This window comes from Mobula birostris, chromosome 13 (genome assembly GCF_030028105.1).
Source record: "Mobula birostris isolate sMobBir1 chromosome 13, sMobBir1.hap1, whole genome shotgun sequence".
NCBI lineage: Eukaryota > Metazoa > Chordata > Chondrichthyes > Myliobatiformes > Myliobatidae > Mobula > Mobula birostris.
In genome coordinates this window covers 32171957-32190226 of record NC_092382.1, presented here as the reverse complement: position 1 = coordinate 32190226, position 18270 = coordinate 32171957, and the positions used below count along the sequence as shown (strand labels likewise).

Below are 18270 nucleotides of genomic sequence, written 5' to 3'. Positions count from 1 at the left end.
AGGCAGAGAACAAAGTAAATGGCAGTATACTTGGTAGTGTGGAGGAGTGAGGGATCTCGGGGTACATGTCCACAGATCCCTGAAAGTTGCCTCACAGGTGGATAGGGTAGTTAAGAAAGCTTATGGGGTGTTAGCTTTCATAAGTCGAGGGATAGAGTTGAAGAGTCGCGAGGTAATGATGCAGCTCTATAAAACTCTGGTTAGGCCCGACTTGGAGTACTGTGTCCAGTTTTGGTCGCCTCACCATAGGAAGAATGTGAAAGCATTGGAAAGGGTACAGAGGAGATTTACCAGGATGCTGTCTGGTTTAGAGTGTATGTATTATGATCAGAGATTATGGTAGCTGGGGCTTTACTCTTTGGAGAGAAGGAGGATGAGAGGAGACATGATAGAGGTGTACAAGATAATAAGAGGAATAGATAGAGTGGACAGCAAGCGCCTCTTCCCCAGTGCACCACTGCTCAATACAAGAAGACATGGCTTTAAGGTAAGGGGTGAGAAGTTCAAGGGGATATTAGAGGAAGGTTTTTTTTACTCAGGGTGGTTGGTGCGTGGAATGCACTGCCTGAGTCAGTGGTGGAGGCAGATATACTGGTAAAATTTAAGAGACTGCTAGGTTCTTAAATGTGGAGGGATTCAAGGTGGGGTGTGGTATATGGGAGGTAGGGTTTAAGGGTCGGCACAACATTGTGGGCCGAAAGTTCTGTACTGTGCTGTACTATTCTATGTTCTATGTTCTAAAACAGAGTTGAAGAGACACGTGTGCATTAATTAAGGATGCATCTTCTGCAATCCCACCAGACATCCGCGTGTTTATTCAATCACCGATCATGTGTTACATTTTTTCAATATTTCAGACACCCCAAACACGTCATACTGATATTAATGTTCTACTCAAGGTCATGGTCCAGGCCAGATTTTTTTAAAATTTTCTTTGTATTTGTCACCACAATGTGTTATCATTCTTTCCAAGACTCCTGGATTACGTTACATTGTTATTTATTTATCAAAAACCGACTCTAACTCTGTATTTCCTAGTGCCGGGGAAATCCCTTCTACAGGCCCGTGCTCCTGCCCCCCACACCCGTACTTCCCAGGTTGTCCAAATGCACTTGTGTCTCCCGGACCGCGGTGTGCGGAGGAAGGCGAAAAAGTGGTCCCTGGCTCTAGAAAATGGCATCAAGGTGGCCATTCCCGTCAAGGTGGGGAAATGGAGACATCAGTTCCTTCCTGATTAGGGAGAGAGAGAGCCTGTGGAATATCGAATACCGGGTGAAACGCGAAGTCTTTGGGGTAACTGCAGGTCGATGTCTTTGCTCATGCGTGAGTACTCGGCTTTTTTTTTGTCAGTGGGGGTACTGATGCTCGCTGCCACTTACGCGCGGGAGGGGGGAGCTGGGAGGAACTTGTGCTTCCAACTTTTAACTGCCTTTCATTCTTTGGGCCACTCTTCTGTTTTCGCGGATGGTTGCAGAGAAAAAAAGCATTTCAGGATGTATGTTGTATACAAATTTCTGACGTTGAATTGTGACTTTGAAACCTTGAACCTTTGAGAATGATCTCAAAATAAATAGGTCTGGGTATCACGGATAAATTTTGGTTGCTCGCTAAGACGATACTCACATCACATCGCACAGTGTTTAGTGAGCTAATACGAAGGCCCGGGATGGGAAGAGTGGAATCATAGGAATTATTGTCACTTTGTGGGCCGAAGGGGCTGTATTGTGTTGCAGCTTTTCTATTTTTTCTGTATTGCAGAACAAAGTTGAGAGGGCAAATTTTGGCGGAAGTATGAAGGTGCCTCTCTTGGGATGCAGGAGTCTGCTTTGAGGTGAGAGAACTAAGCGGCTTGGATACAAAATGAGTCTGAGACTTCAGTAATGTCTCGGAGTGAAGATGTGACATCTGGCAGACAGAAGAGGGAGACATGGATAATGGGGGTAAATAAAAAGTGAGAGACGTTTTGAACGGTGGCTTCATCCACGATGGTTGTCCTTATCATGTGTGCACTCACGGCCAACCGCACTCTTTTATTCACCAGGAACGTCATCTGAGGAAACAATACACAATTCATGTGGACTACCTTAGTAACCGGAAGGAAATAAAGTTGGTGAGACCAAACACGGGCGAGGTTTGCAGATCAGGCGCCAGGCATCGTGTCAATGAGAATTTGCAGACAATTTGTCAGTTTTGTAAGGCCACAGGCCCATGGCAATTGCTCCTCTGAATGGCAATGACTTGCTGAGTGTCTCCGGCTGACACCAATCCTACAGTCTCTCGTGACTTTTAATCACCGGGTAACTTGAAAGCACGCACAGCCAGGGCTCTGCTCAACTCATCGGCTTGATAATAATGGACACGTTCCCTTCGCAAGTCACATTTCAAAAATCGACATCCCAATGTTCTGCTCACTTACCTCTTCAGATCACTGTAAACGGATCGATCGCCCAGCATCAGTCCCTGTCAAACGCAAGTAAATCATTGTGATTAGCAAAAGTTAATAACAAACGCAGTGTGTGATAGAGAAGAATTGGGAGAACATCGGAAAGGACTTGCCCACATTACACATATCGGTTCGGAAAGAACCGTGGGGCCGAGGGACCAGGGTTAAAAAAAAATCTTGTTTCATATCGCAGGAGACAGGAGAGATCCAGAAGACTATAAGACAGAGGAGAAAAATTGCCCATTCGGCCCAATAAGTCTGCTCCAACTTTCTATCATGGCTGATTCATTACACTTCTCAACCTCAATCACTTTCCTTCTGTCCGTAATGTTTGACACCCTTATTAATCAAGAAATTATCAACCCAGTCGTCTTGGTGCAAGATTCACTAAAGTTTAACTTGCAGGAAGTAAAGAATACAAGGGCCATCTTGGCATCATTGACTTCGATATCGCAGCAATATCGGGCAATAAATTCCACAGATACACCACACTCCACCTGAAGATATTGCTCCTAATGCCTCTCTTCCAAAGGGGGTTCCTTGCTTTCTGAGGTTGTGTCCTCTGGGCACAGAGCGACCCAGAATTAGAGATGTCCTCTCCCCGTCCACTCTATATAGGTCTTTCAATATTCGATGTTTCAAAGTGATCGACCTCTCATTCTCGTAACCTGCAGGGAGTAGTGGGTTAGATTCATTAAACACTCCTCATACCTAACGTCTCCCCCGAAGGCGCCTGTAATCTCCTGCTATCTGCTTCCCTTCCTTCAGAGAGAGCAGAGTGATATATGCAACCTCTCCGTCCTCCAAAGCAATTCCATAATAATGTGAAGCCTGGGATATTGTTGCTAATTCCTCTGTTACCTCTTCAACGGCCTATTTCAGAGCCCCGGGTGCAGTTAATCTCGTCCATTCAGTCTAAGTGATTTATCCACCTTCAGCCGTTCCGGCCTTGCATCGTCCCCGTCTTATAGTGACTGCAATCACTCCTGTGTCCGGACACTGACAAATTAATGGCGTGCTCAGCAGTGCAGACTAACAGAAAATACTTCACGGGTTCCTTCGCCTTTTCTGTGTCCTCCATTGCTGCCTCTTTGACGTCATTCTCGCTGTCGAATCTCTCACTACAGGTTCCGCTTCTTACTCGATGAAATGGAACCAATTAGTTGAAAATTGAACCAATTACTTAATGCGTGAAATAGAAGCAATTACTTCAATAAGGGATTGACGCAAATAATTCCCTTACCATGTAAGTGGAGTTTCCATCTTGTGTATTGTCACTTGAGCCCTGTAAAGAGAAAAGGGCGATTTGTTTATCGTGACGTTTAACCAAATGAGCAACCATTACGTTCTCACTCTCCACATATAAACCCCGAGGGTATCAATTTTCACATTGGAGCAATATTGCGCCGTTCACCGTTCGACAGACTATGTACTTCTGATTCAGTGTCAGAGCAAAATATGTATTTCTTCGACATCATTCATCGGCTTTCTTCAATAAGGGTAGCCTGATACATGTTACCTGGCCAGGGGCACGCTATCAGAACCATTCAGTTTGCGAAATAAGTCTGAATGAGAACGTGTACGTGGTGGATTCGGGATTTTGTCTCGTGGCCTCAGGCTGTTTACCATAAGCTGCTGTTTCTCTGAAACGCTCACAGAGATCACTGTTGATCACAGACAGAATTGTGCAAACCTGACCATCGCTTCACTCTGTGTGTGATTCTGCAGCCTCCACCTTTACTCACATCGATCGGACATTATAAAAGACATTTCTCTGAAATTTATTACAGCAAGGACAAAATATGTTTTTGCATCGTACAGGAATTGTGGATTTTTGGGAATTCTGTGGAAACTCTGCAGGTGCTGGAAACTCAGAGCAACACACACAAAATGCCGAACGAATTCAGTGTGCTAAGCTGCACTATGAGAATGTATTAATCCGTTTACGTTTTATGCCGAGACCCTTCTCCTGGGCTGGGAAGGAGGCAGGAAGACGCCTGAACAAAATGGTGGCGAGGGGAAGGGGGCCTGGCTGGAGCTGATACGTGAGGCTTGTTGACTGGGAAAGAGAAAGGTTGAAGAAAAAAAAATAATCCGATTGTAGAGGCGACTGTGCCACAGGAGAAAGGGAAGAAGGAGGGGCACCAGGGGGAGTGATGGGCAGGTGAGGAGAAGAGGTAAGAGACCAGAGTGGACAATAGAAGAAGACGAAGGTGAACAGAAATACTGATGGGATAAAGTCGATGTTCATATTATCACGTTTGGGTCTACTTTGCAGAATATGATGTTCTATTTCTCCATTAACTGAAAATGAGATCCGGGATCGATGAACCATGATCTTATTAAATGCCCAATCAGAGCCGACAGGCCCGATGGACGCCACCGATCGCAATACTCATGTTCTTATCGTCCCTTGGCAAAACAACGACTGAAATCATCGAGATAATACAAACATCTAACCTGTTGATTCCGTGGGAAATTCTCATAGTTTTGCGATGCGTTCACGGTCGTGGTATCCAAGGTGCCTGTGGGAACCAAACAGATATGTCACAACCGTGCAGAGCAGCAGCACCGTTGTTGGACACAGCAGACGTCAATCCGGCCCAAAGTAAAACGCCTTTGATTGCATGAGCTTCCTTCCCGCCAATCGCCAGAACCAGGAATTGAGGGGATATATCGATCAATATGAAGAGAAATTAAGTTGTATAAGCTACCATTCCTTTCCTTCGCCGACATAGTAATCTTGAGCAGAAAAATTCAAATTATTTAAGGGGAAACCACAACGGCAAATGTCGCATCGTTCGTGACCATTCGCGCGGGTGAAAACCTTCAGCTTGCGTGCACGATGAGCTCCTAAATTTAAATCAAATGTTTAGATTTCCATGGGCTCAGTAATAGAACAGTTGAAACGGAGTTCACTCACTTTTTCTTCCGGAATTAATGCTCGTGTCGAGTTTGGATTGCGGTGGATCTTTGATCCTGAATTAACAGAAACAAAGGTCAAAGCATGAATTCGGCAGCAAGTCACTTCCCTGCACTGATACACCGATACACTGATGCTCCTATAATTCCATTTGATTCTCTCTAGCTATTCATTTTCACTACGCTGGTTATCAGATGCCCGAATCCAGCCCTACTCGATCTCAACGACAGTGACCATAATGGGTAAAGTAGAGAAAAGTGCTCTGGCCTTTTTGACACAAACTGCTCTTCACACAAATATTGTTGAACGCAAACCTGTTTCAGAGAGATGTTCAAATTTCAGACAAACAACTTCGCCGTGAAGGAGGAATGCTGATTCTGTACACAGATGGCCCCTGATCCGAACAAAAGTCGTTTCTGCCGAAATTCTCCAACAATGATTAAAGGCTGAACTGAGATTCGGAGAGAACTGCGTTTACCTGACCATTTTTCTTGCGATCAACCATCCACTGATTCCTCCGATCAGGCCCGCGCCAAGTAGACCAAGTACAATGCCCACGATCGCGCCAGAGGTGAGGGTAACATTTCCATCTGTTTTTGGTGCTAACATAGAAAATAAACATCAATTTTACATTGCAAAGCACTGTTTTTGTTTTAGAAATGATGATTGATCCACGCGCTGAAACGTTCCCGTAGCTGGTCTCGATATTGAATATTGGTTTTGGTCCAATATTCTGACATCATGTGGATGCCACTGGTCTGTATTCCGTAAAGGGAACATTGTGTTGGATCCACAACGTAAATAGATTTGGGAATCAACTACTTCTGGAGGGGGGGGGCGTGAGAACACGGAACATAACATGAAAGAACGATACTCCAGCTACTCGAAGTGGTTATTGAATTTCTCACTGAAATATAACGTGACCAACCCCGGCTCTTTTGTCATTTCTGACTGCATTTGCAGCCTCCAGTTTCCGCTATCACCGGGTCTTCTCTTTGTTCATGTTTTAAACTTCCAACCCCTGCAGACGTAATTTCACCACCTGGCTCACAAAATATCACCATCCTTTCAATCTTTCACAAACCCGGTTTTGCTTTCTCTCCTGCCTTCGCTCTAACACATCGTGTTCATTGAAAAACAAACAGACTAAATTATAATATTTCTGTCTGTGCAGATGCTCTCCTCTCCTGCTGAGTATTTCGCGCCTGTGAGCTTCACTTTCGACCTTCCAAAGTGTATTACCTCACTCTTTTCTGGATTGAACTTCATCTGACACCATCCGGCAAAGTTCTGCTTCCTGCTCGTATCACCTCCGAAAATCGTCGGCACTCTCACCCGTCGTGTTATCTCAGACACCCTAGTCCTTCCTTCCGCTCTCTCGTCCAAGCCTTTCGCACAGAGCGGCGATCCCAGAATAGAAATGATCCCAACGATACACCACCAGTCCATGACGCCCATGCAGAATGCCTGCCATCTATTACCACTGTGTTCCTTATGTAACAAATCAACCCACGCAGCCAAGTTTCTCTCGGCCCCATGAATCCTGAGTGTCCGAATGACCTCATCATTGGGACCCTTGTCCAACACTTCACTGAAATCCTGACAGATCACTGTTCTACGTTTGATCACCCCCGATGCTGCCCCGTGGGTTCTGAGCTGTGATTGTGATTCTCCCCACGGTGTTGTCAAAACAGAAATATAACTTACCCGTTCTGGATGGAAGTGGTGAATGTAAATTAGTGGGTGTCTTGTGAATGGCGAAGTCATTTTTAATTCTCTAGTTTTCCATCAAGGCTCGTGTCGTCATTCAGGATACTTTTTTAAAAATTAATTATTACTTTAATCTGATCAGCAATTTACACGTAAATGGGAATGTATGGATTGAGGAGATCGAGAGAGCGAAATGGTTTGGATCAGTGATCATCGGGTTTACATGGACTAGTGAGAGACACATTAACTCACCTGGTGCGGTAACATGGACAGTGAGATTACTGTTCCTGTTGGTTACGCCGTTGATAACCCGACATGTATAACTCCCAATGTCAACTGAGCTCACCGACACAAGGGTGAGCTCTTGCCCTGTCTGCAGCAGATTGTTCCCGTTGTACCATGCATATATACCCCAGGGGACTGACAGAGCAAAACAAGTTAATGTCAGGTTTGACACAATATTTCACAGAACTAGACGCTCCGGTAGAATTCTGACCTTCTCTGGCCCATTTGTAAAGTGAAAAAAAAAGTTGATGATACTCATAGACATAGTCATACCTTATTGATCCCGGGGGAAATTGGTTTTCGTTACAGTTGCACCATAAATAATTAAATAGTAATAAAACCATAAATAGTTAAATAGTAAAATGTAAATTATGCCAGGAAATAAGTCCAGGACCAGCCTATTGGCTCAGGGTGTCTGACCCTCCAAGGGAGGAGTTGTAAAGTTTGATGGCCACAGGCAGGAATGACTTCCTATGACGCTCTGTGCTGCATCTCGGTGGAATGAGTCTCTGGCTGAATGTACTCCTGTGCCCACCCAGTACATTATGCAGTGGATGGGAGATCTTGTCCAAGATGACATGCAATTTTGACAGCATCCTCTTTTCAGACACCACCGTGAGAGAGTCCAGTTCCATCCCCACAACATCACTGGCCTTACGAATGAGTTTGTTGATTCTGTTGGTGTCTGGTACACTCAGCCTGCCTGCCCCAGCACACGACAGCAAACATGATCGCACTGGCCACCACAGACTCATAGAACATCCTCAGCATCGTCCGGCAGATGTTAAAGGACCTCAGTCTCCTCAGGAAATAGAGACGGCTCTGACCCTTCTTGTAGACAGTCTCAGTGTTCTTTGACCCGTCCAGTTTATTGTCAATTCGTATCCCCAGGTGTTTGTAATCCTCCACCATGTCCACACTGACCCCCTGGATGGAAACAGGGGTCACCGGTACCTTAGTTCTCCTCAGGTCTACCACCAGCTCCTTAGTCTTTTTCACACTAAGCTGCAGATGATTCTGCTCACACCATGTGACAAAGTTTCCCACCGTAGCCCTGTACGGTAAGATCAGAGTAATATCCTGGTGGATATGGGATGTTGTGACTTTCTCTGGTCATCTCTACACTGAGAACCTATGTTGATAAATGTAATATCAGATACAAATGAACGCGGTTGATTAACTGTGTACTTACAGTAAACTTGCACGTAGGTCTCTCCAGAGCCACTGCTGGCTGGGTTGCTGGCGATGCACTTGTACGTCCCTGCGTCGTTTCTGTTAACACTGATTATAGTCAGTTTCGCCTTATCGGGAGATGTAAATATCCTTCTGTTTTCCCGGATGGGTTGGTTATCCTTGAACCATCTCCGTGTCTGAACAGTGCCCGACGCGTCACAGCTCAGTGCGATGGTATCGAGGTTTTCCAGGGGAGTGGAATCATTGGTCACCACAGTAACTCCAGTCACTGGCTCTGTAATTGCAATTAAAGTACAAATGATTTTTACAGCTGGTTTTATCTACACGGTCAGAATATTTCTGTGTCGCCAACTTAATATCGTCGTTATTCCTATCTCTTATCCCCATCTGTTTCTATATCAGGTCAGATTGCAGACTGAATGAAGCTCAGGCAGAGTTTAAATTTTACTGCTGTTACGTAGGGGGACTAACTAACTTCGCTATAGTTTAATTGTCCTTTGGAAAAAATGGGAAAAAAAAGCTGGTCTCCCCGTATCCTCTGTCTTTATACATGTTATTCGATTACAAGATTAGTCCTATAATATTGTAGGCAGCACTGAATTACGGCGGAAAAAATATTGCCGGGAGCTTGATGTCCAAGGATACATATTGTTTCGAAAGGACAGGCAGGAAGACAAGCGGTACGGCGTTGCTCTGTTGGTAAAGAAATAAATTCAAATTATTAGAAGAGGTGAAAGTGGGTCGGAATGTATCAAACCGATGTGCAGAGAGCTGTGGAACTGCAAGGGTAAAAAGTCCCTGATGAGAGTTGCGCAGAGACCGCCAAGCAGAATAATGATGTGGCCTAAAATTACAACGTGGAATAGAAAATGCATGTCAAAATGAAAATGTCACAATAAGTCATGGGGGATTTCAATATAGGCCTTCAGGGTACTGGGAAAAATATAGAACTTTTGAATTATGGTCCATGGACAAATAGAGAGATAGAGGCATACGCAGACGGAATAGATCGATAGGTACATAGATAGAGAGATAGATAGATAGATAGATAGAAATATAAATAGATAGATAGGTCGATAAATATATAGAGGGATAGATCGGTGGATTAGATCGGTGGATGAATGGATAGATAGATAGATAGATAGATAGAGGGATAGATCGGTGGATGAATGGATAGATAGATAGTTAAGCGGATAGATGAAGCGCTAATCGGGTGTCAGGTCTGCAGTAAACCTACAGCAAATCAGTCAATGACAAATCTCATGATTTTGCTGTGGATTAAAAATGGAGAAATAACATGATAATTAGTTTGTTAGGTTGTGAGAAGAACGTACAGGTATGTTTGGACACATGACGAACCTCCCAATCAATTTATTCAGACGTACTGTTAAATATCTCAGTGGGTACTGCATCCCAAAGCTGATTCATATTCATCTGCCGTCAACTGTCACCATTTCTTTCGCAAGTGTAAATCCTGTGGCTCGATATAATATCTTCCCCTTTTCAGTTCATTGAACAGTTCTCCACCGCTGCCCAGACCTTCAATCACACTGGTGTTTATGCTTGCAGAGTTTCCAACAGGGAAACACGGAAATACATCAGAAGAGCAAGGAAGCCTCACATATACACCTCTTGTGATCTGAAACTGGCGTTGGAGTTGACGGTGCTCAGTGTTTTGAATTGATGGTCGGTTAAGTACTCCTCCTATCAAAGCCCTCCAGAATTCCGCCGCCTTCTGTTAACATGAAACGAACTCAAAACCACGCCAAACTGCGGGATGAATCTTGCCAACCATCTATTGAAATTCATTGCATGACAGATGCACATTTCCTGACAATGTTTTCACAGCTTCCGAGAAAAAGACATGCCCAGTACATATGTTGCGCAATTTCGGAAACTGCATCAGCTTTCTACTGCCAAAACGACAACGGTCTGCAAGCTGTCATAAGATCTGGTATTTCAACATCTCTGCCTCTGATCCCAACATGCATCATGAGCAAATCAGTAGCTGATTCTGCAAGGGCATTGTCAGAGTCACAAAACCATGGAACCATAGAACCATAGAAACTACAGCACAGAAACAGGCCCTTTGGCCCTTTTTGGCTGTGCCGAAAAAAGACTGAATTATCCCACAAAATATTGTAGCTGAGCTAGTTGCATTTACCCGCCTTCCAGTCTTGTTCATTTTAGTCTCCCGGCCTCTGCGCCAGCTGCGTACTTAGGGACGGCATTAGAGAACTGGAGATACAGCTCGGTGACCATAGCCTGGTCGGGGAAAGTGTGGAGATGATAGAGAGGAGATATAGGCAGGTAGTCACACTGGGGCCTCGAGGACATATAAGGGTAACAGTCAGGAGAGAGAAGGGTCAGATGTAAGAGAGTACCCCTCTGGTTGTGTCCCTTAAGAGTACTCCTGTTTGAGTGCTGTTGGGGGCGGGGCGGGGGTAGCTTACTTGGGGGAAGCAACAGTGGCCTCTGGCACAGATCCTGGCCCTGTGGCTCAGAAGGGTAGGAAAATAAAGAAGGCGGCAGTTATAGAGGAGTCTATAGTCAGGGCGTCAGACAGGCGATTCTGTGGATGCAGGAAAGAAATGCGGATGGTAGGGTGTCTCACAGGTGCCAAGGTCTGGGATGTTTCTGATTGGGTTCCCCATATTCTGCAGTGGGAAGGTCAAAAGGTGGAGGTCGTAGTACATATAGGTACCAACTACCTAGGTAGGAAACGAGACGAGGTCCTGAAAACAGACTACAGGGTGTTAGGAAGGAAGTTGTGAAGCAGGACAGCAAAGGCCGAAATCCAATCGTTGTATCATCAGCAAATTTGCTGATCCAATTTACCACATTATCATCCAGATCATTGATATAGGTGACAAATAACAATGGACCCAGCACTGATCCCTGTGGCACACCACTAGTCACAGGCCTCCGCTCTGAGAAGCAATCCTCTACTACCACTCTTTGACTTCTTCCATTGAGCCAATGTCTAATCCAATTTACCACCTCTCCATGTATCAACCAACACACATCAAAGTTGCTGGTGAACGCAGCAGGCCAAGCAGCATATCTGGGAAGAGGTACAGTCGACGTTTCGGGCGGAGACTCTTCGTAAGGACTAACTGAAGGGAGAGCTAGTAAGAGATTTGAAAGTGGGAGGAGGAGGGGGAGATCTGAAATGATAGGAGAAAACAGGAGGGGGAGGGATGGAGCCAAGAGCTGGACAGGTGATTGGCAAAATGGCTTTGAGGGGATCATGGGACATGAGGCCAAGGGAGAAGGAAAAGGGGGAGGGGGAGAAATAACCCAGAGGATGGGCAAGGGGTATAATCAGAGGGACAAAGAGAGAAAAAGGAAATAGAGAGAAAGAATGTGTGTATAGAAATAAATAACTGATGGGGTACGAGGGGGAGACGGGGAATTAGCGGAAGTTAGAGAAGTCAAGCTGAGTAGTCTAAAGGTTGTTGAGAAGTTGTTGGAGACGATTGTCAAGGATGGGGTTACAGAGTACCTGGAGGCATATGACAAGATAGGCAGAACTCAGCATGGACTCCTTAAAGTAAAATCCTGCCTAACAAAGCTATTACAATTTTCTGAGGAAATTACCAGTAGGCTAGACAAGGGAGATGCAGTGGATGTTGTATATTTGAATTTTCAGAAGGCTTCTGTCAAGGTGCCACACATGAGGCTGCTTAACAAGATAAGAGCCCATGGAATTGCAGGAAAGTTACATACGTGGATAGATCATTGGGGCTGATTGGCAGGAAACAGAGAATGGGAATAAAGGGATCCTATTCTGCTTGGTTGCCGGTTACCAGTGGTGTTCCACAGGTGTCCGTGTTGGGGCCGCTTCTTTTTACGTTGTACATCAACGATTTGGGTTATGGAATAGATGGCTTTGTGGCTAGGTTTTCTGACGATAGGAAGATAGGTGGAGGGGCCGGTGGTGCTGAGGAAACGAAGAGTCTGCAGAGAGACTTGGAGAGAATGGAAGAATAGGCGAAGAGGTGGCAAATGAAATACAATGTTGGAAAGTGCATGGTTATCGCCGAAGAAATAAACGGGCAGACTATTATTTAAATGGGGAAAGAATTCAAAGTTCTGTGATGCACCAGGACCTGGGAGTCCTCGTGCCGGGTACACTGAAGGTTAACCTCCAGGTTGAGTCGGTGATGAAGAAGGCGAATGCGATGTTGGCATTCATTTCTGGAGGAACAGAGAATAGGAGCAGGTAGAGTATAGAATCATTTGCCCATCAGATAGAAGGTACAAGAATCTCAGGAATCGCACCACGAGGTTCAAGAACAGTTACAACCCTTCAGGCATCAGGCTCTGAAAGAAAGCGGGTAACTACACTCACTTGCCCATCCAGTGATATGTTCCCACAACCAATGATCTCACTGTGCAGACATTTTATTTCGTCATTTCATGTTCTCATTATTTATTACAATTTATTTATATTAGTATTTTCACAGAATGTTGTCTGGTCCACTCTCGTGGATTGTTCATTGATCCTGTCATAGTTACTAATCTGCAGCTTTACAGGTTGTGAGTGAAAGTTGAGCAGTCTGAAATGTGGGATTGGTAGGGTTCTTCTTGCATTCACAGACACCGATCATCGCCGAGGCCTTTCCGGGAAGCACTTCAAGCTAAATCTAACACGAAACTGTGTTGTTTACTCGGTTTAGTTTTCATTTGGAATGATCCGCCATCCAGTAACGAACAGTAAGCATTACATGACACCAGGAATAAACTGAAAGTTATAATGCGAGATCGCATGACTCTGTATAACTCTGCCTCACTTACCAATAACATGCAGAGTGACGATCGCTGAGGTTTGAGGGCCACTCACTGGAACCATAGCCACACGGTATTCCCCACTGTCCAGCGCGCTCACGGACTTCAGCAGAAGCGACCTATTGGAGATGAATAACTCAGCCCGCTATGTGTAGGCAGGGTCAACAGACACAGCTTGGCCGATCCACTGGACGATTGTTTTCTCTTTAAAAACCCAGTTTCCACTGCTGACATTGCCCGACGGCCGCACTGAAAAGAGCGCATCTCCCCCGACGGTGACATTTATCTGGCTGTGCTCAACGAAAATGGTGCACTGCTGAGACTGACCTGAGGAAGAGAAAATCGTATGAGGGGAAAGCGACAGATGCGGAGAGACTGGAGAGCTGTACTGGGCTCAATCAGCACAGACAGCTGAGATCTGTACTTAGCTCAGTTAGATCGTCCCCTGTAACCTGCCCTTCTTTCCTCCAACCACCCGCCACTCTTGTTGATCGGACCACTGACGATTCGAGAGAGTGATCCTCACCCGCCGCTATGCAGAGACAAAGAACGAGCGCTGCGAAGGGCAGTCCCGACATCCCGACAGAGAGCAGCGCCGATCTCTGTTACACTCGGAGACTGAGCCGCACTTCCGGGTTTGCGGGGCAGATAATTGGATTCTGACGTCACAAGCGGCAGCGCTGATTGGATCAGAGAATCTGTCCTCTGCTCAGATCTGAATCAAACCTTGTGTGCTGTTCCCCAACTATCTGCTGCTGTGTTGAATCCGATAATGATCTCATAGAGCGTGTTTCTCACCCACCGACACGGGGAGAAAAAGAGACAGTAAAGTGAGCGTCATCCACGCCATCCCCAGAGAGCAGCGTCTGTCTCTGTTCCCTTCGGAGACTGAACCACATTTCCAGGTCTCCGTGCCAGATGTTGAGAGCGTGTTACGTGAAAACCCGGAACTGTTTGATTGGAGAGCGACAAGCAGGAGAATAAACGAACTTAACAGGCTGTAGGAACAGAAGGCTATTCGCCCCTCGATACTCTACTGTCATGTTTTACCAGCTCACGTGGCATTTTCCTCAAAACTGCACTCCTCTGAAATAAATGGAATGGTTGAGTGCTGTCGCCGCACGTCAGCGGCTGCATTCCATTAGGTGATTGAAGAGACTTGGTGTTGGTATGTCAACAAAGACTGGGAAGTGTACGGACATGCAAGATGGAGAGAATTCTGACTGTTTGCATCACTGTCCAGTGTGGAGGCTGCAATTCACAGGGTCGACAAAGATTGCAGACAGTTGTATACACAATCACATCCACCACGGTACATGCCTCACCATAATCCAGGACATCTTGAAAACGTGGTGCCTCCAGGAGTCCAGGTCCATTATTGAGGATCATCGCCCTCGGCCTATGCCGTTGTCTTATTGCAACCTTTCGGAATATGCACCCGTCCCATTGGTACCATCCAGAATATGCTCTCTTCCCATTAGTTAGAACCGGTCTATGCTCCAGTCTCATTAGTGCCATCCGGGATGGTAGTAAGGCTCCCGTATCCTTACTACCATCCGGGATATGCCCTTGTCTCATTACTACCATCCGGTAGATGCACTTGTCTCAATACTACCATCTGGGATATGCTTTGGTCTCATCACTACCATCCCGGATATGCTCTTCTCTCATTTCTACCATCCGAAAGATTTCCAGTCTCATTAGTAGCATCCGGTAGATGCACTTGTGTCATTACTACCATCCGGGATATGCTCTCCTCTCATTACTACCATCCGAAATATGCTCTACTCTCATTACTACCATTTCTTCTCAGTACTACCATCCAGCACAAGCTCTTCTCTCATCAGTAACATCCCGGATATGCTCTAGTCTCACTACTGCCATCCGGGATATGCTCTTGACTCATTACTACCATCCGGGAAATGTTCTTGTCTCATCACTACCATCCTTGGTATGATTCCTTCTGATTACTACCATCCAGCACAAGCTCGTCTCTCATCACCACCATCCCGGATATGCAGATTTCTGAACTGTCCGTTGACCCATGAACGCGACCTCACAATTTCTCTTTTATTTGTTTGTTCATTTACATTGTTGTTGATTTCTTTATTTATTTGCTCATTCGTTTGTTCACTTATTTGAATAATTTGTTTATTTTATGTATTTATTACCTATTTCTGTTGTCAGGGCGCGTCACGCAGCCTGTCGTTTATGGTAGCAGTGATAGCAATTGGCCACCCCGATGTAGAAGGATTCTCCATTATTGGAACGGCCATTGCTGGAGCGGGGAATTGATAGAGTGGGCCGCCTTTAGTTAAACAGGCTTTGGCGCGAACACGCTTGGACAGAGTTAGGTGCATGCTCGAGGTAAAGAATGAAGAGTCTAGTAAGGTGATTTCTCTTCACTGTTATTGCGTAACTAGTGCACTGAGAATAGATGCAGAGTAATTATTATATTCCTTGTGTGAGATTTAGGGAAATTGAGAGTCCACCTCTAACTTGTACAAATACATCAGCACAACATGCATCGTGTGCAGCTCCTGAGGGACCAAGTTAAGGAACCGGGGTTGCTGTTCGATGAACTTCGACTCACACGGAAGAATGAGGAGGTGAGAGATAAAAGCTACAGGAAGGTAGTCACCCGAGATTAAGAGTGTAGTCTCATGGGTGACTGGGAGGCGAGGTGAAGGGGATAGACAGCCAGAGCAGCGCCACCCTGTGGCCGTACCCGTCAATAAAAGGTATTCCGCTTTAGTTGGGGTTGTTGGGTTGCTGGGTTTGCAAGTTACCAAGAGGAAGTTACTGCGACTGGTTCTGTGGCTCAGAAGCGAATTGTGAAAGAGGAGTAGAATATGTTGTCAGAAAATAGTATTAATAGTAAGATTTTGACAGTATAGAGGATCAGAGGAATCTTGGGGTCCGAGTCCATAGGACGCTCAAAGCACAAGCGCAGGTTGACTCTGTGGTTAAGAAGAGATACGGGTGTATTGTCCTTCATTAATCGTGGTATTGAGTTTAGGAGCCGAGAGGTAATGTTGCAGCTATATAGAACCCGGACGAGACCCCACTTGGAGTACTGTGCTCAGTTCTGGTCGCCTCACTACAGGAAGGATGTGGAAACCATAGAAAGGGTGCAGAGGAGATTGACAAGGATGTTGTCTGGATTGGGCAGCATGCCTTATGAGAATAGGTTGAGTGAACTCGGCCTTTTCTCCTTGGAGCGACGGAGGATGAGTGGTCATAGAGGTGTATAAGATGATGACAGGCATTGATCGTGTCGATTGTCAGAGTCTTCCCCCACCGCCCCCCCACCCCCAGGGCTGAAATGCTGCCACAGGAGCGCGCAGCTTTAAGGTGCTGGTGAGTAGCTACAGAGGAGATCTCAGGGGTAATGTTTTTTACACAGACAGTGGTGAGTGCGTGGAATGGGCTCCCGGCAACGGTGGTGGAGACGGATACGATAGGGTATTTTAAAAGACTCCTGGATAGGTACATGGAGCTTAGAAAAATAGAGGTGCTAAGTGTACACCCTAGTAACTTGTAAGGTAGGGACGTGTTCGGGACAACTTTGCGGACCGACGGGCCTGTATTGTGCTGTAGGTTTTCTGTGTTTCTGTGTTTCTATGTTCCTATGAGTGTAATAGTAATTGAGGAATTCCTCAATTAGAAGATCAGAACGTATAATCTGTGCACATTGAAAAAAAACGGTTCCGCTCCGAGTCATACGTCCGAGCACCATGATAGCTTTATCATAAAAAGAGGCACCGCTGCTCTGTTCTTAACTGATGCAGCCACGCGGTCTGTCTGGTGGACCGTCAAACTGTGCAATCGAAAGTAAACAAATACCAAAACAAGAGATAGGTTGTTAATGATGATGATGGTGATAATGGAGATGATTGAATGAGCCTTGCATGGGTAAGTTAGCTGAAATGCATATACACTACATCCAGTGTTCCTCCTTCACCAATCTGGTTTGTTGCATCCTTTAATAATTCAGTCAGGTTCCTAAGGCACAACCTGCCCGTGACAAAGCCACGCTGACTATCCCTGATCAGACTGAGCCGCTCAAAATGACCATAAATCCTGCCTCACGCGATCTTCTCCAATATCCTGCCCACCACTGAAAGAAGGCTCACTGGTCTATTATTTCCTCGGTTGATTTAAATATTCCTTCATTCATTTTTGTCCTCCATTTACTCATTTATGTGCTTTGTCTGTAAGTCGGTTTGTTGATTTTGTAGCTACGTTCGCCTGAAGAACAAAAGGGACGATTCTCTCTCCACGCCACACCACAGCGTGCGGAAGGACAGATCGGGTCTGTATTTTGCAGATCATTATAATTGGCAAATGACGCCTGAGTTGTTGACAGCGAGACCTGGTCTGACTGCCATACTACAGTTGAAGGTGTACGTTCAGTATTACTCATTACAGAGACAGCATACGATCTCGATTTCTGTTGAAAATGGGCCACACCACTTCACGATTCAGCTTCAGAGTCTACCTGTGGCAGATATCGTTACAACCCTGAAATTAATTGGTTCTGTCCAGTCAGTTCCCAATGCTGACGATAGATGGCGCAATGGGACAGACTATGTGCAGACTGGACAGGGCTACGACAGCGAGTCAGTACCCAACGTTGAATGTAGAAATTATACTTGCCAGGTTGAGAACAGAGTAACCATGGAAAACAACGGCCTTTCTGCAAAGATCAGTGAACAGGGCAAATGGAAGTTTCTGTCGATATTCCGCTTCCAACCATCGCTTCCACTTCTCAACAATTTTATATTGCAGTTTTCGCGCTTTTCTTTTCTGTATACTTTAGTCGTCAGAAAAAAAAAAAAACTGCTTTTCAGGCACAGTGAATGTGGAACAGGGTAACAGATATACTGGAGCTCCTCAAAGGGTTTAAGTCAAGATCCCGGAC

General features: G+C 45.5%; 1 protein-coding gene across 1 annotated transcript in view; it reads right to left on the bottom strand.

The window, feature by feature from the left end:
* Positions 1–894: 894 nt before the first annotated feature.
* The window catches only part of LOC140206691 (cell adhesion molecule CEACAM7-like), a 59296-nt gene continuing 41920 nt past the window's right edge, over positions 895–18270 (bottom strand). Inside the window, exons 3-9 of the mRNA XM_072274845.1 lie at positions 8554–8829; positions 5845–5968; positions 5367–5422; positions 4904–4968; positions 3687–3728; positions 2417–2460; positions 895–2050 (exon numbers count right to left, since the gene is read on the bottom strand). Coding sequence (XP_072130946.1) covers positions 2047–2050; positions 2417–2460; positions 3687–3728; positions 4904–4968; positions 5367–5422; positions 5845–5968; positions 8554–8829 — 611 coding nt within the window. The 3' untranslated portion in view covers positions 895–2046. The remainder of the gene's footprint in view (positions 2051–2416; positions 2461–3686; positions 3729–4903; positions 4969–5366; positions 5423–5844; positions 5969–8553; positions 8830–18270) is intronic.